The sequence below is a fragment of the Lathyrus oleraceus genome, chromosome 2, assembly GCF_024323335.1.
Source record: "Lathyrus oleraceus cultivar Zhongwan6 chromosome 2, CAAS_Psat_ZW6_1.0, whole genome shotgun sequence".
NCBI lineage: Eukaryota > Viridiplantae > Streptophyta > Magnoliopsida > Fabales > Fabaceae > Lathyrus > Lathyrus oleraceus.
In genome coordinates this window covers 191,372,325-191,389,905 of record NC_066580.1, presented here as the reverse complement: position 1 = coordinate 191,389,905, position 17,581 = coordinate 191,372,325, and the positions used below count along the sequence as shown (strand labels likewise).

Below are 17,581 nucleotides of genomic sequence, written 5' to 3'. Positions count from 1 at the left end.
TAATGCGCATTGTTTTCATAACTTATGTGTTTGATAAATTTATATATTTTGCATCACTGAATCCCATCATATAATATTGTTTATTTATATTGCAAAATAGGGGTAATTGCATAAATTGCAATTTATGGGAAATCTATGGATCAAAATTTTTGGCTTACTACAATGATCCTAAAAACAATGGAGCTATTGTAATTCTGCTCACTCATGCAATGGTAAAAGATGGCCAATGTATTACACTATCAGACTTTATAAATACATAGCTGATTTGTATTTTTCATTATACGTTCAATAATTTTTATATTAATTATACAATTTACAGTGTCAAATGCATGGAGTGGTTCCAAATTGTTGATAAATGAAGACATCCCTGAAATTCAAGATTTTATGTCTAAGTATGGATTTTATTTATTTATTTATATTCAGATTATTATACATAATTTTTAATTTCAAAAACAATCTTATTTCTATAGGTTGCCTACTAATGAACAGAAGGAGAAGCCTACTCAATCTGCAAAATCTCTTTCTAATTGGTCTAGTGGTTCTCAGTATTCGCCAGTAGAAAGGTTTGTTCATAATGCGAAATGTATGTCCTTAAGTCAGTTCTGCAAAATCAAACATGTAAGTTGAATACTATAGAGCCGAATTTATCTTTACTATTACAATTATATTGTTTGCTTTTTGAAATTAATATCATTTTTGATTTGCTTTTAGGAAACTTTATGTGTTACTGTAGCAACCACATTGAAATTTGCTGTCTCAAAGTATGGATGGTTTTATTATGGCTGCATAAGATGTTCTTCGAATGCACCTAATCCTGAAAAAGCTTATGAATGTTCATGTGGGCAAAAAGTCGAACAGCCTATACCAAGGTACATATAATCTAGATGAATTGCAAATAAATTTGGTAATGGATTTGTTATTAATCATATTATTTTCTTCGTTTAAAATACTATAGGTACAAGATTGAGATATATGTTAGCAATGGTGAATCAAAATATCGATTTGTATTCTGGGATTCCGAATGTGCTGCTATACTTGGAATGACTGCTGAATTTATGCATAACTCTATGGTGGAGGTACATTGTTATACATAAGTTAAAATGTTAATAGTTTATCGAGTTGTAAAGTTCAGATTATCACTCATGGTTGATATTTTATTTTTCCATTAGAATGGAGAAGATGATCCAATGGTTTATCCTGATGAGCTTGAAATGCTGTTGAATAAGAAAATGGCTTTTAGAGTTAAGGTGCAGCCAACGTTTTCCCAAGCGTCTGTTTGGAAGCTTTGTGATGATGAAGCCTTTGTTAAAGAGATTGAAAATGACTACATAGTAGAAGACGTATAATATTCACTTAATTCATGTATTATTTAAACATTTAACAAGTATAATAAATATTCGATGTTTCAATGTGCAGAATCAGTCTAAAACTGAATATGCAAAGTTGGTCCCTAACAAAGAAAATTTGGAAACTTCCGCAGTAAGTATCTTCATTTGTTAACATAATAATTTTCTATGATAAATATTCTATTATTATAATTTATTTTATATCTGACAATTAATTTTTTATATTGCAAGCAAACATTATCTGCATCTGGTGAAAATGATCCAGAATCAATCATTCTAATGACTCCGGCTAAGGATGTTGTAATTGCTGACAAGGGTGAAGAAGTTGATTTTGAAGCGTCTGACGCTACGCAATTATCAGACACCAAACCATCCAAGAAATTAAAGATAGAACCATCTTCTTAATTAGAATTTTCGGAAATTTGATATTGAAATATATTTTATGAACTTTTTAGCACCAGAATGAGTTTAAGTATGAAGTTGTTAAGAACATGATATGTTTTGGTTGTAGGATGTGTTCTTACTTTTTTGAAGTGTTTATTTTGTGGGATTACAATTGACATTTATATTTCATGTATGGTTTAAAGGATGATAATGAGTATTTAATTCATGTGTGTGAAATTATTCAAAATCCTATATTGTTATGTTGAACATTGTGTTTTGTGTGTTCTTTCAACTACAAAATTTATATGAGTATCATATCTTCAAATGTTAATAAGTATTTTAGATTGATAACAAAATACGTTGTCATCTTATGAAATATGTGTATACGACTAAATTATAAATAGATTATTGCATGTCATGTTTGGTTTCAGCATGCCTAATGGTGTTAGAAATTAAAAAAACAATTACATAAAAATTTATTATGAAATCCTTCAAAACTAATTATAGAAAACACATAGAAACACATTTTTTTACAATTTTTTTCAAAGTCTAATACATATGTTAAAATTGCAGGTAGTTCAGAAATGTTGGAGCAATGTTTGAATCTTGCGTTCAACTGAATTAAGGATTTATAAAAAAAACAAGGTATAATTATCATATACAGTGAATTGTCTTTTGATTGGTAATGGAAAATCTACATTGTTTGTTTGAAATGATTAAGTTAAGCATGCAACTATACTTTTTACCAATCTCACGTCATCATATATAGTATTATAACTCAACATATTTAAATTATTTATTTGCCAAAATATAGTTGGGGGTTGAAATGAATAATTATGTCCACTGCCTCCTTTCTATTGGCTAGGTCAGTGGAGTATTAAAATAATTCAGCCGTAAGATAATTAATGTTATGCATGATTTGTAATAAATCAATAAGAATATCAATTCTTTATACATTTAGTTGTACAAGAAAATGATTGTAAATAATTAAAGTGGGCTAAGAAAATGGGCCCCACTAAATCCCACTATATATTATATAAAATATAATTAAAAAATTGATTCAAATATATCAAAATACATTAAAAGAGAGTTTTTCATTGGGTAAGGTGATGTATGATATGAGTAATTTCCAATGGGTGAATTATTTTATGGATTTGGGATAAAAAGAGAATTTTGAAATCTTGAATTATGGTGTGGATTTGGAATAAGAGGTGGATTTCCAAAATATGGGGTGTTTTGTTGATTTGGGATACAAAGAGGACTTCCATCATTTTGCATAAAATTGGAGCATGTGTTATGTTGATTGAGGTTCATTTTCAAATGAAATGTGTACACACAAAAATTAAAATTAAATAAAATAAATTGGTCAAATTTAGACTAGATGTGAGTGAAAAATATGATAAAATAAATTACCTATTTATACTACTAAAAAATATTACCGTTATTTTATTGTTGTTGCAATCTTATCATTCCAAAATGAAATCAATATCCTGAAATCAAATTAGTTATTATTGTAGTTTTTTAAGGTTGCGGGCAGGTTTTGAATCATCACTTCCTAAAAGGTTGCGGGCAGGTTTTGTATAAACCCAGTTTTTAAGGACCAAAGAAGTGCACGAAGTTAAATCATTTTTGTTGCTGGACTTATTTCTCACAATTTTAACTAAAATTGTGAACCTTTTGTTTCAATATCTTTTGTTGCATTAAACCTTACTGTATCAATTGCAATTAATTTCAACATTTGGTAGTATTCATTACTATATTTTAAAACAAATGAGGTTCTGGTCTTTCTTTTACATGGTTTATGTATTTTGGTTAAATAATCATTTATTATGAAGGTTAATATTTGCACTTTTATACCTCAAATTAGTAACAGATTGGAAAATTTCATCCATTACTAAATAAATATATTTTTATTTCTTATGTCCAAAATCTCAATGATAAATGGAATGTTTATTCATAACATTAACAATGGAATGTTTATTATATATCAATATATCAATAAATTGTAAAAATATTTTTGTATTATATTTTTTAATTATTTCCTTTATTATGTCCCAAACTGAAAAAAGTTATTTGTGGAAATTTTTTGAACCCATTTATTGATCATTTAACATCCATTACATTAAAAAATCTCTTATGCAATAAATTTGTGTACGTTGATCCAACCATATATATATATATATATATATATATAAACAAAAAAAATATTATATTTTAATTTTTTTAAAATAAATTATTGCACTTGCGTGACCCGTGCGAACGCACGGGTCCTTTACTAGTATATATATATATATATATATATATATATATATATATATATATATATATATATATATATATATATATATATATATATATATATATATATATATATATATATATATATATATATATATATATATATATATATATATATATATATATAATTTGTACGAGTTTAAAATTTTCAAGTGTTTATTTTATTGCACTCAGACATATAAGGTAAACATGTGATGACTGTAAAAAAATTATTTTTATAAATATTAATTGTCACTATTTGATCATTAAAAATAAATACTACTCGCAATTGATATGTTTATGTAAAGACTTAATATCAATTGTGCATTCGGTATTTTGGTAAGTAAATTTTGCTCATTTTATTGTTCTCTTTTAAGGTAAATCTAAATTATGTATTAGCAAATTTGATTATTATTTTTCTCTCTTAATATTTTTGGACGGATGCGTTAAGCGTGACATGTTATGTAAGTAATCGGGTTATTATAAGATCAATATTAAAAAAGACTCCATATAAACTCTTCAAAAGAAAAATAAAATGAAATCTTGACATGGAACTTTTACTAAAAATTAAAAATTGAGAGGGAAATATACCTTCGTCGGACTTATCGAGATTGTCATTGTTGAGGATAAATCACTTGCATCAATGAAAGTGAGCAATGTTTGGTTTTTTTAATATTGGTCTTATAATAACCCGATTACTTACATAACATGTCATGCTTAGCGCATCCGTCCAAAAATATTTTGGTATATTTGAATCACTAAGCATTGTTCTTGCAAGTTCTACTAGAGATCAATTCTTTCTTTCCACGACTCCATTTTGTTGTGGAGTCCTTGGTGCTGAAAAATTGGGGAAGATCCCATGTTTTTCACAAAACTCTTAATATAATGCATTTTGGAACTCTCTTCCATGATTGCTTCTTATGAAGGAAAATTTTAGTAATTTCTCATTTTGTATTTGCTTTGCATACCCCTTGAACAACTTGAATGCATCACTTTTCTGCACTAAAAAGAGTGTCCAAGAAAATCTTGAAAAATCATCAACAATAACTAAAGCATATATATTACCTACGAATCTTCTAGATCTTGATGGACCAAATAAGTCCATACGCAACAATTGTATTGGCCTTGAATTAGACACCACATTCTTAGGTTTAAAATTTGATTTGTATTGTTTTCTCTTTTGACAAGTATCAAATGATTTATCTTTGGGTAACTGTATCTTAGGTAAACCAATGACAAGATCTTGCTTGACTAGTTTGTTTAAATGTTCCATATGATTATGGACAACTCTTTTATACCAAAGTCATGAGTGATTGTTGTTTACCGTAAGACATTTTAATTTCAAAGATAAATCATCTAAAGAAATCATAAAAATATTATTAAATCTTTTACCTTTGAGTTTTACCTCATGAGTGGCTTCATCTTCAATCAAGCATTCATCCTTGGTGAACTTAATCTTGAAGTCTTTGTCACAAAGTTGACTTATACTTATAAGATTGTGCTTTAGTCCTTCAACATAAAGAACATCTTCAATGGATATGAAAGGCGGTGCTCCAACTTTTCCTATGCTAAGAATGTTTTCTTTGTTTTTGTCTCCATAAGTGACATATCCCTTGGCTTTTAGGACTAGAGATGAAAATTTGTTGATATCTCCCGTCATATGCTTAGAACAACTACTATTGAGATACCATAGATTTGTAGTAGTTTTCAAGCATAACTACAAAACAAATTAGGTTTTGTTAGGTATCCAAATTGCCTTGGGTCCTCCATAATTAGTTCCTTTCTTGACCCACGCATAATGCCCACTTGCCACGCTAAAGTTCCTTATATATCAAGCATTATTTGTGTGACCAATTATACCATAATAGAAACAAGTAGAAATAAAATTACTTCTATATCTAGGAACATAAGATTTCTTTTTAACAAATCTTTTCCTTTTAGGATAATGATGAATAACTTTTGCTTTGTTCACTTTCTCTTTAGTGGATTTGTCACTAGCCTTAATAAAGATAGTTTTGTTAGAACTTGGTTTATCAAATTTAGAGTAACCAAAACCATTTTTATCATTAGAATACATTTGTTGACTAAGGACACCATCCAATACAATTTTTCATTTTTCATATCTTTCAAGAACTCTTTTCAATTGGACAATTTAGAAGTAAAGTGACTCACACTCTTTGCATGTAAAATTTTGTTTTTGTTTTTCAACTTTAAAATCTTCTCCCATGGTGTCAATATTTTCTTCAAGAGATAAAATTTATTTCTTTTATTTTGACACCATTTTATACAGAATTTTATATTCATTAAGAAGTTCATCTATATCACTTTGAACATCATTATCATAAGAGAAAAATTCATTACTAACCTCTTCATATTCACCACCGGAATGGTGTGATGTCATCAACGCAAGATTTGCATATTATTAGACGATGAACTTACTTCATTGTCATCCCATGCAATGTATGCCCTTTTGGAATTTGTCTCTTTTCTACTTTTGAAGCCTCCTTTCCTGATGAGTTTTGTACAATTCATCTTTATGTGTCATTGTTTTCCATATTCATAGCAAGTGACATTTTGTATTGAAGTGGAAGCATCCTTTTTCCTAAAAAAATCTTTCTTTTTGCATAATTCAAAGATAATTCATTATTGACAAAAATCTTACCAAGCTTTTTCACAAGGAGCATGAAGTTCTCATCTTCTTCCAGACCATCATCTTCTTGTTCTTCTTTTGTGTCAACTTTCAAAGCAATTCCCTTGGATTTATTCTCTTGATTATCATGCTTTACTAATCTTCCAAGTTCAAATTCATGCTCTTGAAGTTTTCTAAACAAAGATATGAACGTCATGGTAGAAAGACTTTTCTTCTTCGATACTATCATCACCTTTTGTTGCAATTTCCTGGTTAAAGACCTAAGCACTTTAATATTAAGAGCATCAAAAGTAAAAGTCTTATCGATTACAATCAAGTGATTTGTCAAGTGTACATATTTTTTTTGGAATGCGAGGATTGATTCTCCGGGCTGCATTCTAAACAACTCATACTATTGACTCAAAGTATTCAATCCAGATCTCTTCACTTCATTGGTTCTTTCATGAGTTTCTACCGATGTATCTCATATTTGCTTTGCCATTGTGTATTAAGAAACACAAAATAATTCATCCATGCTAAGTGAACGTTGAAGTATATTGATTTCTTTATTATTGTAAATGTCATTTTTCTTATCATCTTCATCCCATGAAATTTTAATCTTTGGTGTCCCTACCCCGCTGACAACACTTATAGGAACAAACTAGGGGTGTTCAAAAATTTGGTTAACTGATCCAAATATCTAATCTGAATTGAATTGAACCATAAAAAATTTAAACCATTTAAATGGTTAATAAATTGAATTGTTTATTTTAACCAATTCAATTAATCTAATTGAATTTAAAAACCAGTTTAAACTCTTATAAACTCTTTCCACAATTTTATCTAAAATATAAATACTATTATTTCACAAATTCAATAAACTTAATAAATCATTATATTAAAATAATAAATATTTTAATTATAATCTTTTAATATTTTTTAGTTAGTTACTATTATCATAATATTTTCATTTTCACATTACTGTTCTTCCCCAAATATGAAATATGAACCCTAAATCATCTTCTCTCCAATTCAAACTCAACGTCAATTTCAATTTCACCTTCTATTTGTTTTGAATCGATTTCGATTTCAATTGATTTCAAATTTCACTCGATTTCATTTTCGATATGTTCCATTTTCACTGTGTTTCGATTTAACTCGGTTTCGATTTAACTCGGTTTCAATTTAACTCGGTTTCGATTTCACCAGATTTCACCTTCTCTACTCGGATCTTGCTCGTAGAAACTCTTGTCTCGACTCTTTTTGAGGTAAACCTGTTATTTTCTGCTCTCAATTTCACTTTGAATTGAAATAATATCTGAAAATTGCTTTTAGTCTTGATAGGATTTTATTTGAATTTTAATCTACTGGTTGATTTGTGTTCTCCTGAAAATGATGGTTTGGTTCCAGTAATTTTAGTCTTGATAGGAACTTGCTTTTTATACAGTGTATTAATTCTTTTTGTGCATCATCTACCTTTCACCTTTGTCAGGAATATGTTATAGGTACTTTCTCAACGTAATTCTCTAAATTCTTTTTCTTAAGTTCTTAAAACCCTTTATTGATTTTAAGTGGATGCCTGTTAGGTTAGAATATTCTTTTTCAGCTTTGGAAAATTACAAGATGGTTGTGAATGAAATCAGTAAAAAATTGAACATTACTCGGTATGTTTATTCATTTCTTGGCTATGAGATTAGGGTTTGTATGTTAAATCTAATTTTATTGCTCTAAAATTTCATCTCATTTATTGTATTGTGATCTTATTACCAAGACTGTTGCTTTTTTTTTGTTTGTTCAAGTTAGATTTGCATCAATTTGATATTGAATTGTTGGCTATTAGAAGTTAGAAAGTTAGTTAGAAAGGTAATTGATTGCGGTAATGTCTGTATCCGCATTGGGCTGCAATTGCAGTGTGATCCTAAATCACACTAAAAACCTAATGCCGCAACGGCCGCATCATATCACCGCAACGACCGCATCAGCCTGCATCAGTCTGCATCAGTCTGATCAGGCCGCAACAAATTATGCATTGCTTGTGCGTTTTGATTTTTTTGGTTTAAGACATAAAGTACAGTTTATAGCTCCATTCTATGTTTTACTGCCCGATGATGAACAAATAGACTATTGAGTGGCCACATGGTTTTGTTTACAGCCTGACCTGCACCATTGATTCTCACATTCTCTTTCTCTTTGTCTCTCTCTCATTTGTCTCTCTCTCAGTTGCTCTTTCTTTCAATCTCCACGTATACATTCATTGTTTATTTATTTATTTATTTTAGATGGTGCACAGAGGCTGGAAATGAAACCTGTGATATAAGCCGCAAATGACTTATAAGCTTAGGTATGAGATCTGAGGGCTCTGCATTTTTTGTGACATGTAATTTATACAGTGGCTTCCTACTTCCTTTTATGTATTTTTGGTTAGTGAATAGACTTTATTTCAAAAATTTAACTATTCTATTGGTTTTACTTTATCTTCTTGAGAATGAAAATGCTACCTTTATTCAGAACCATGATGTTGTGCAGTATGTAAGAATATAAGTGAATAACAATTTATCTTATGGCTTTTGCAGCTAGCTTCTCCTTATAGATCGGACGGATGCTTAAAACTTTTCAACAAAATTCTAGTAACTTCGATATGGATGGTCATGACAGTGTTATGGACTTTGAGACAGAAGAACATATTGGTTCTACACCTCCAGTTTCTAATAATGCTGGTTTGTTGCCTCAAAAGCGTAAAAATCGGTCAGAATCATGGAATCATTTTACACCGATGTCGTCGAACACAGAAATGTCAAAGTTAGCAAAATGCAAGCATTGTGGCTCCTTAATCAAGTATAATGGTGGAACAAGCGCTATGCTAGCTCATTTGAGAAGATGTAGTGATAATCCAGACAATGCGGTGAATGTGACGATGCATGAACCATCTTCAAGCTCAATGGAAAATAGGGAAGCGGTTGTTAATTCATCTCCTTCGGCTCCCAAATTTGACCAAGAAGTTAGCCGAATGGACTTGACAAAAATGTTTGTAGCCATGGAACTTCCGTTTCAAAAGGTAGAGCATCCATATTTACATAGGTTCATTTATGGCTTACAACCAAAATTTAAGTTCACATCACGCAATACACTAGCACGTGATATTTTGAAGAATTGGGACGTGGAGAAAGCGAAGATGAAGACTATTTTGTCACAAAATTGTCGCCGAGTTTGTATCACTACAGACACATGGACATCTACCCAAGACTCTAATTACATGTGTCTTACAGGGCATTACATTGATAACAATTGGAAGCTACAAAAACATATTTTGAATTTTACTCAAGTCACAGACTACACAGGAGAGATTATGGCCAAAACAGTTAAGAAGTGCTTAAATGGTTGGGAACTAAATCGTGTGCTTAGTGTTACCGTGGACAATGCATCTTCAAATGACGTCGGAATTCAACATCCTGTCATTTGATTTGTAAAAGAATTATTATTCATATTATACAACATATTGTCTGACGTGGACATCTTAATCAAACTGATTAATAACATCTGGTACACATTTTCTGTTATATTATCTTCTATCTTACACTTTATCCTCTATTAGGTCCACAGGTTTGACTGAGAGATTTGAACTTTTCATTTGTGGTCGTGAACTAGGCAATGCATTCTCGGAATTGACCGATCCTATAGATCAAGTAAGCTTCCAAACTTCATAAACTCACAAAAATCATCACTCTAATGGAAACCCAGTAACAGAATCAACAGAAAATAAAGGTATTATTTGTGGATGATTACTTCAATGTTGTTGAAATATAATCACCAGTAACAGAAGCAACAGAAAATAATATGTTGACTATAGATGAGTCTAACTTATGAGGATATTGGTGCAGATCAATATTACTTTATGTTTCAGTTAGTGTATTTCTCATTTTGCACGGCTACTAAATGAATAAATCTGTTAGTGAGGTTTCGACTCTCTGTGGTGCATTTGTTAGCTTATCATGGAGCTCGATTTGTTCTTTTGAATCAAAATGTGCAGGTTTGGTTAGTGTGAAGAGTTAGTTAGGAAATTGGTTTTTTCTATTAGATTGAAATGTTGAGAAGTTAGGTGGAATGGTTTCAAATGAAATTCACGCGAAATGTAAATTTAAATTCAATTTCTGCTTGTGAAATACAGTAGCTATTGATCTATTTTGAAATGAACTTGGACTTAAATTGTAATTTCGTTTTAGGTTAGTTTCGAAGTCAATTTGAGAATCAGTTGATAGTGGAATTTCAATTGATTTTAAAGTTAGTATTATTTTGCATATTCTGCAGAATGTTGTTAGCAGGGCAATGTTTGTGTTAATTTTTTTCCTGACAAATTATTGGTCTCGTTTTGGTGTAGCAGTAGGGCATTATCCTCATGCTAACTTGTTTTCTTTTTTTGCTTGGAATTGAATGATATCACATGGTGAAACTCATATTGTCGTGCATGGATGATTTTGCAGGTTGGAGATGGCTTGGATTGCCTTTGAAGAAGATGGCCATGGGAAATTGTGGTTGAAAATTGGATGTTAATGCTTATGAGCTTAGATTAAAAATTAGAACTTTTAGGTCACATGTTAGTTTAGGTTCATTTTTGGAATGTTCATTTGTAATGTGCAATGAGTTTATCATGGAAACTATGTATTAAGATGAACTTATGGTTCATGATTATGTATGTGGACCATTTTCTGATATGATATAAGTGTATAGCAGAAAAAGTTGTCGGTTGTGGCATTCGTTGATGAATATGAATTCAATTTTTTAAAAAACAAAAAAGAAACAGTTTTTAAAAAATCCAGATTTGAATTCAATATTTAAATTCAATTTTATTATAAAAACAAAAAAGAAACAGTTTTTTTAAATATATAAAAAAAACCAGTTTGGAATTTGGTGAAAAAATTAATCCAATTTTTTAAAAAATTGGTTTTAAACTGATTTAAATAAATTAAACTGGTTTAAAATTATGAACCGGTTCTGAATTGGTTTTAAACCGAATTGAATTGATTAAACAGATTAACCACTTTTTGCTAAAGTGGTTTTTAAAAACTGCATTGAACCATTAATATGGTTCGGTTCAATTCAATTCATGAACCACGAACACCCCTAGAACAAACAGACTATTCTCCACAACATCCCATATTTCCTCTCCTTGTGCTTCCAAGTGAGCCTTCATGCAAATTTTCCAAAAATCAAAATATTCACCAGAAAATAGTGGAGATTTGCTGCCACCGTCTTTGAAAACTAGATTTGTGGAAGCCATACTGGATCTTTAGGAACAAGTTACCTATAACCTTCTCTGATTCTAATTGTAAGTGTATAGTGCACCTAAGAGGGAAGGTGAATCAGGTACTTTGATTGATATTTGGTTTAGTGAAACTTTGCTTTTAACTTTCTAGTTTCATAGTGTTTTAGAAAGCGGTAAAATGCAGAAATATAAAGAACACCGACGATGTATCCTAATTACCCTCATAATCTGAGAGTACTTCAGTCCCCTTACACAATAAGAGATTTTAATAAGTGTTAGAATCTTGTACAAGCATATCCTAGTCTCTATACACAAGTTACTAACCAATCACTAAGGCAATTCACCTTATGATACAACCAAGTAGAAATAGAGAACAATCCTCTCTATTTTACTCTCTTGCTTCCAACAATCCTGGACAACAAGGTATACAAACACAATCTGAATTTTAGTAAGATGTTTGAAGTTGTAAGACTATTATCAATTGCTAGAATTAATCTTCTCTTTCTCAAGTATACAATTCACAAAATGTTATACACAAAATGCTCGAATAAAATATGATGAATCCTTTATGATGTAGTGAAATTTGAATGTGTCGCACCTCGAAAAATGAGAACACGACGCTCGCGAGATGCAATCGTATGCTCGCGGGATGGACTGAACAAAGTCGCCACCAAACTTTATTTATTCCTAAAGAAGGAAAGGGAAAATATCGATAAAACCCCTAAAAGAAAGGATAAGATATGGTCATCGCAACCAATATCAAGGTTCGGGAGTCGGTTACGCAAGGGGAAGGTATTAGCACCCCTCAAGTCCGTTGTACTCAACGGGAACCGTTTAGTTAGTTTCATTTTGAATGTTAGCTTATGTCAATTTGTGATCTTCTACTTATTTGGGATAGAAAAAGAGAGAAGAGAAATGTTTTTGAATTTTATTAATGAGAAAGGACCTAAAAAGATTTTTATTATCAAGGGGAAGAAAGGAACTAAACCTATTTTTTTATTAATGAGCCTGACAAGATTTTGCAATCCTGCTCCTACGTATCTCCGGATGCAATAGAGAGTTCAAGGCTTACATAGTTCTGGGTAGAAAATGTTTGTTTGTTGGTCGATTTTAGCGAAAGCTATCTTGTATTAATCGAAGAGAAACATTGTTTTACCCAAAACAGATGAGGAGCAGATGTATACATCACATCGAATAGATTTACAATCAACATTCGGAAAAATGTCACTTATCTCAACTCAACAATTATGGATGAAGCATTATCTTGCATCATCTTAAGACAAGATGTCTTTCGTTTTTGAAAAGGTTTTGAAGATTAATCGCACAACGGCGAGAAAAGAGTTCGATGTGTTGGATGTTTTTTATATGTGAATGACGAATGCTTAATTACAATGAGACATAAGCCTTGGGATCAATCATTCGGGGTTCTACCGGAATGCTAGATTCCAACGGTCCTTTTTCATTCGAATTATTTAAGAAAATTGTTTGATGGACAATGAACACTTGATAAGAATCAATTATTCAAAGAGTTACGCCAGAATACTGGATCCCAACGGCCCTTATTTTGTCCAAGTTTTAAAGTGTTGTAGGGAACGAAAGAAAAGAAAGAACGGTTAACCTAAAACGCATGGCTCGAAACCGATCATTCGAGGATTCCCACCAGAATGCTAGATTCCAATGGTCCTCTTCTTTCGTGTTTATTTAAAAAAAGTTTTGACAAAAATAGTTTGAAGCTAGTTGAAAATGGTTTCGAAAATAGTTTGACTTTAGTTTGAGAATTGACTTGATGTGGATCAAGTACTCATTGTAAGAAGGTCTGAGAGTAAGCCACAATAGTAGAATCCAACCGAAATCGAAAGCAACGAATTTAACGCTAAGCTAACTTATAGTGGATTCATGTAAGAATCACTCTATAAGAAATCGAGCAAAAATCTATGCGTTTGAAACATTTTCGGAAGCTAAATCAAATTTTAACTCTTAAATCTTAACGCAATCGACTAGAAAAATAACCACACAAACGTTCTAGTAATTACAGAAGCAAATAAATAAATAAGGCTATAATCAAATAATTAAAAAAATCATTAATTACTAAACAAATAATTAAATAAACAAAAAAAAAACATTAACTACAAGAGGGTGTATACTAATACGGTGTATAAGTTAATAAGACAAAAGATCCAAGATTCTAATAGAAGTCCATCTCTAATTTTAAAAATAAATAAGTAAATAAATAAAAAGGGGAAAAATGGAAAAGAAAATATGAAATAAAACATGAGCATGCATATTGATGGAGCAACGCCCCTCATAGAAGAAGCTCTGTAAAAATGAAATTAAAAAAAAAAGTTAATTGCCAAAATATACAACAACATGTGATACATTAAATAAAAATTTCTAACAAACCACATACTAAGAAATAAATAGTAGTAACAACAGGTGATACATCTAATCATAAATTAACACATTGCAAGGTATATATATAAAAGACATAATAAATACAAGCAATGCAGTATGTTTTCCAAATATCTTTCCTCCCTCTTTCATGTTCATTTCAACTTAAGAAAAAAAAAATACCAGAAAGAAAACAAAATAAAATTTGTTCTCTCACTCTCGTGCTCTCTCACTCTATTTATGGTCAAATTAAACATTCAAAATAATAATATATTTCTTACTTTTTTCAAACAAAATATCAAAAAGCAACCATTAATCCAACAAAGATAAAACAAAACAAAAAATTAAAGTACCATCATCGAAAGAGAAATGAAGTTTTGTGGTTTGTTGAGTGTAGGTTATTTTAAAGAAAAATTTGGTATGAAGTTTATGTTGGTTTTATGAGAGTGAGAGATATGTAGTTTTATTGTGAAGGTTGGTTATTTTTTATGGTAATGGGGAGTAAAGAATATGTGGTATGAGAGAGATATGAGGTATATCATCATGAAAGAATTCTTTCAAAAGTTTACTGAGAGAGAGAGAGTTGGAAGGTTGTGGTTTATTTCTAAAAAAATTGAAAAAAGAAAGTATCAGAACTTGAAGGGCAGCGCCGCTGATGTGTGTTATTGGTCTCCTATAGTCCTTATATAGTGCATGTTAGATTTTTTTTACTTTTATAAATGTCCAATGTATCCTTAATGAGTGAAAATAATTTTAAAAAGAGATAAATAATTTAAATCAAATAAAAATATATTAATCTAAATAATCAAAATTAGTACGCATCAAACACATAGAAAATTCTATTTATTTATTTCAAACATTTTGACAAAAAAGAAAAATAAACGGACTCAACATGAATAAAAATTGGGCGCAAAATTGTCCAAAAATTAAATTGAAAGCACCAAAATGATCAGCACAAAGTAATCTTCTCATAAATATATAACGTTTGAACCAATTTTGAAATAAAACTTGACCAGTTAAAAGGCTTAGCCTGGCCGAAATGTGACTGAAAAAGTAGTCGAAAAATTAAAACGAGCACGCCATGTTAAACTACGCGAACCGAAAATTAATAAAATTGACGTCTGTAAGATCGATCTTGAAAATTTTAACCCGCTGATTTTACGTACATTTGAGGATCAGTTCGACCGGTCTATCTATAAATCTAAAAATTTATTCTGGTTGAAATTCCAGGCATTATGCAATATGATATGCATGATTTGATGTGTAGATGATGCAAAACTCATCATGAGTGTACCGATTTACTGAATGAGGGGAAAATTGGGGTATGACAGAATGCAATGAGTTTCACATAAAAGTTTGGTGGACAAGGCACTTTGATGAAATTTGAAAATATGTTTGAACTGATAAGGAAGAGGTTAAGGAACAAAATCTGATGTAAAGATATTTATATCAACATGAAACCTTTTCTGAACAAGTATGTAATTGTGAAAAGATGTCATGATTGAAAGATGCAATAACAAATTCGTTGGAATCCGATTTTGAGTGAAAATGTGTCACTACTTAAATGGCAACCGGTTAACACATATTGGGTAACCATTTACAACTGAAGCGCTTTTAAAAAATTTAAAATTTTCATTTATGTAACTGGTTAACCAAAATGGCGTAACCAATTATACCTGATGCTGCAAGCCAAAGAAGTTAAAAACGCGTTTGTGTAACCATTTAACCAAAAGGGTGTAACCAGTTACACCTGATGCAAACTAGAAAAATACTTTTAGAAAATGATTGAAACCATTATTTTTGATGTAAAAAATTAGGTAATGCATCAAGATGAGATTATCAATATATTTGGAGCACTATGGTACAAAAATTATAAAAATACATCTTGTACCTCTAAAATGATGTGAACAAATTTTATTATCCAAAGTCGTCATTGATAATGTTGAATGAGATATAACACTTGATGCTTTAGTTTTGACCATGATGAATTTTCCATTCTTTGACTATGAGTATTATCTTCTAATTTATATCAAAATCTATAGTTGAAGAAGCTTGGCTTCACATCAATATGGTTTCATGGAGCTCCAAGAAGAAATCCTTAATGGAAGTCGAGCGTAGAGATCGAGTGTAAAACTCTTTCACACACTACTTCAGAGTTACTATGGTTAGAATATCTACTTTTTGAACTTAGAATGCATTCCTTCCTCCAACTCTTCTTTGTGACAATTTGAGTGTTGTGTATCTGTCTCATAATCATGTGTTTCATGGACGTGTAAAGCATATAAATTTGATATTCATTTTGGCAAAGAAAGGGTGATGTCCAAGAATAGGTTATTAAACATGTTTCTTCTACACTACAAATTGTGACACCTTAACTAAATCTCTTGGTACTTTTTCCTTTCAAGATCTCCAGACCAAACTCAAAGTTCTGTCAGACCATCTTGATCTTGTAGGGGAGTATTAGAAGTATTGTTTACTTTTTGATTTGTTAACTCTTTATATTTTAGTCTTAAGTTTTTTAATTAGTTTAATGAATTCATAACTTAGTTTTCATTTAGTTGAAGTTTTTAGAGTTTGTTACCACTCAATCAATGATTAATACCTCCTTTATATTAATTAAGGAAGATGACTCTGATTTGTACTTTAACTTTTGAGTTAAATTCTAGTAATCTATTAAAATTTTAAAAGTGATTGAGGAAGTGAAATATATTTCAACCGATGTGTCTTAACCGTCGGGAAAATAATTTTAAAAATTAAAGAAAGGACCAATTAATCATGATGTAAAATTAACATAATGGTTTGAAAGTTTTTAAATGTTGGGGTCCAAAATAAACACATGAAATAAGCAAGACACAAAATATAATACAAAGTTGGGATAATAATTGTCATGTTAGATACGTTAAGATGCATTAAGGTAACCTTTAATGAGGGGTCTTAACCTTATATTAACAACAAGAGATCAATTTAAAACTTTTAAATCATAGAGACCAACATCAAACTTAAAATAAATGTAAGAGAGCATATATAAAATATAAAATGTTTTATATACACAACAAATTAATGTATCCAATTTTTTTCTTCTTTTGTATGGAATTTTCATACGTACTTTTATTATGAAATTCATCATCATGTCTTTGAACTTATTCTTTATAACAAATAAGACACATTAAATATCATTGCCATTGATAAAGTTTGTCACTTTTGTTAAGAGTCCTACATCGGACAATATTATGGATTTCGCTATCGGGCCACCCACCATTTATTTCCACGCTCCAAATGTCCAGTCCTGGGCGTGAG

The 17,581-nt window shown here is 30.3% G+C and overlaps 1 protein-coding gene across 3 annotated transcripts; it reads left to right on the top strand.

Annotated features, from left to right (window-relative positions):
* Positions 1 to 7,652: 7,652 nt before the first annotated feature.
* On the top strand, positions 7,653 to 10,114 carry LOC127121294 (zinc finger BED domain-containing protein DAYSLEEPER-like). 3 transcript variants are annotated; one of them, XM_051051836.1, is made up of 3 exons: positions 7,654 to 7,904; positions 8,916 to 8,977; positions 9,210 to 10,114. In XM_051051836.1, the coding sequence occupies exon 3, from the start codon at positions 9,236 to 9,238 to the stop codon at positions 10,094 to 10,096; it is 861 nt and encodes a 286-aa protein (XP_050907793.1). In that variant the 5' UTR covers positions 7,654 to 7,904; positions 8,916 to 8,977; positions 9,210 to 9,235; the 3' UTR covers positions 10,097 to 10,114. The 3 variants fall into 3 exon arrangements, 2 of the variants coding, with proteins under 2 accessions (XP_050907792.1, XP_050907793.1); XM_051051835.1 differs by lacking the exon at positions 8,916 to 8,977 and having other exon boundaries at positions 7,653 to 7,904; XR_007803381.1 differs by lacking the exon at positions 9,210 to 10,114 and having other exon boundaries at positions 7,791 to 8,141; positions 8,916 to 9,156.
* The last annotated feature ends 7,467 nt before the right edge of the window (positions 10,115 to 17,581 follow it).

What these genes read in the sequence shown, in the direction of transcription:
- LOC127121294 (XM_051051835.1), top strand. Translation starts at nt 9,236, where the DNA reads ATGCTTAAAACTTTTCAACAAAATTCTAGTAACTTCGATATGGATGGT.